Below are 758 nucleotides of genomic sequence, written 5' to 3'. Positions count from 1 at the left end.
GATGATCAGGCCGAGGTAGGTGTACTGCATCGTGTGTTCTAGGGCGGTGCTGCCTAGACTGAACCGGTATCTGTGTTCCTGACATCTGGGCTTTTTCTGAAAGACCATAATGTTGGTCTTTTTTAGGTTTACTGCCAGGGCACAGTTCTGGCAGTAGTTCTCCAGCAGGTCTAGGTGCTGCTGTAGTCCCTGTGGTGTAGATGACAGCAGCACCAGATCATCTGCGTACAGCAAAAGCTTGATGTTTTTGTCTTGTAGAGTGAGTCCAGGGGCTGTAGACTGGTCCAACTGCACCGCTAATTCATTAATGTAGATGTTGAACAGTGTTGGACTCAGGCTAGAGCCCTGCTGCACTCCTCTCTTCTGGGTGAAGAAATCTGTATGTTTATTGTCAATTCGTATTGCACATTTGTTGTTTGAATACATTGATTTTACAATGTCATAAACTTTACCCCCTACACCACTTTGTAGAAGCTTATAATATAATCCATCGTGCCAAATAGAATCACATGCTTTTTTGAAATCGATAAAACATGCAAATATTTTTCCATTTTTGGTCTGTTTTACGTGTTTATTGATTAGGGTGTGTAGGGTGTAAATGTGGTCAGTAGTTCTATAATTAGGAAGAAAGCCAGTCTGACTAGGACTCAGGACACTGTGTTCATTAAGGAAGTTTACCATTCTATGGTTTAAAATACTGCTAAATAACTTCCCCAGATTACTGCTCACACAAATGCCTCTGAAATTATCAGGGTCCA

The 758-nt window shown here is 41.8% G+C and overlaps 1 protein-coding gene across 1 annotated transcript in view; it reads right to left on the bottom strand.

Annotated features, from left to right (window-relative positions):
* Positions 1–549, bottom strand: part of LOC131537749 (uncharacterized) — a 2,078-nt gene extending 1,529 nt beyond the window's left edge. Inside the window, exon 1 of the mRNA XM_058771373.1 lies at positions 1–549. This exon is cut by the window's left edge and continues 1,071 nt beyond it. Coding sequence (XP_058627356.1) covers positions 1–426 — 426 coding nt within the window. The 5' untranslated portion in view covers positions 427–549.
* Between the last annotated feature and the right edge of the window lie 209 nt (positions 550–758).

This window comes from Onychostoma macrolepis, chromosome 03 (genome assembly GCF_012432095.1).
Source record: "Onychostoma macrolepis isolate SWU-2019 chromosome 03, ASM1243209v1, whole genome shotgun sequence".
Lineage (NCBI taxonomy): Eukaryota > Metazoa > Chordata > Actinopteri > Cypriniformes > Cyprinidae > Onychostoma > Onychostoma macrolepis.
This window is presented reverse-complemented; position numbering and strand designations above follow the sequence as displayed.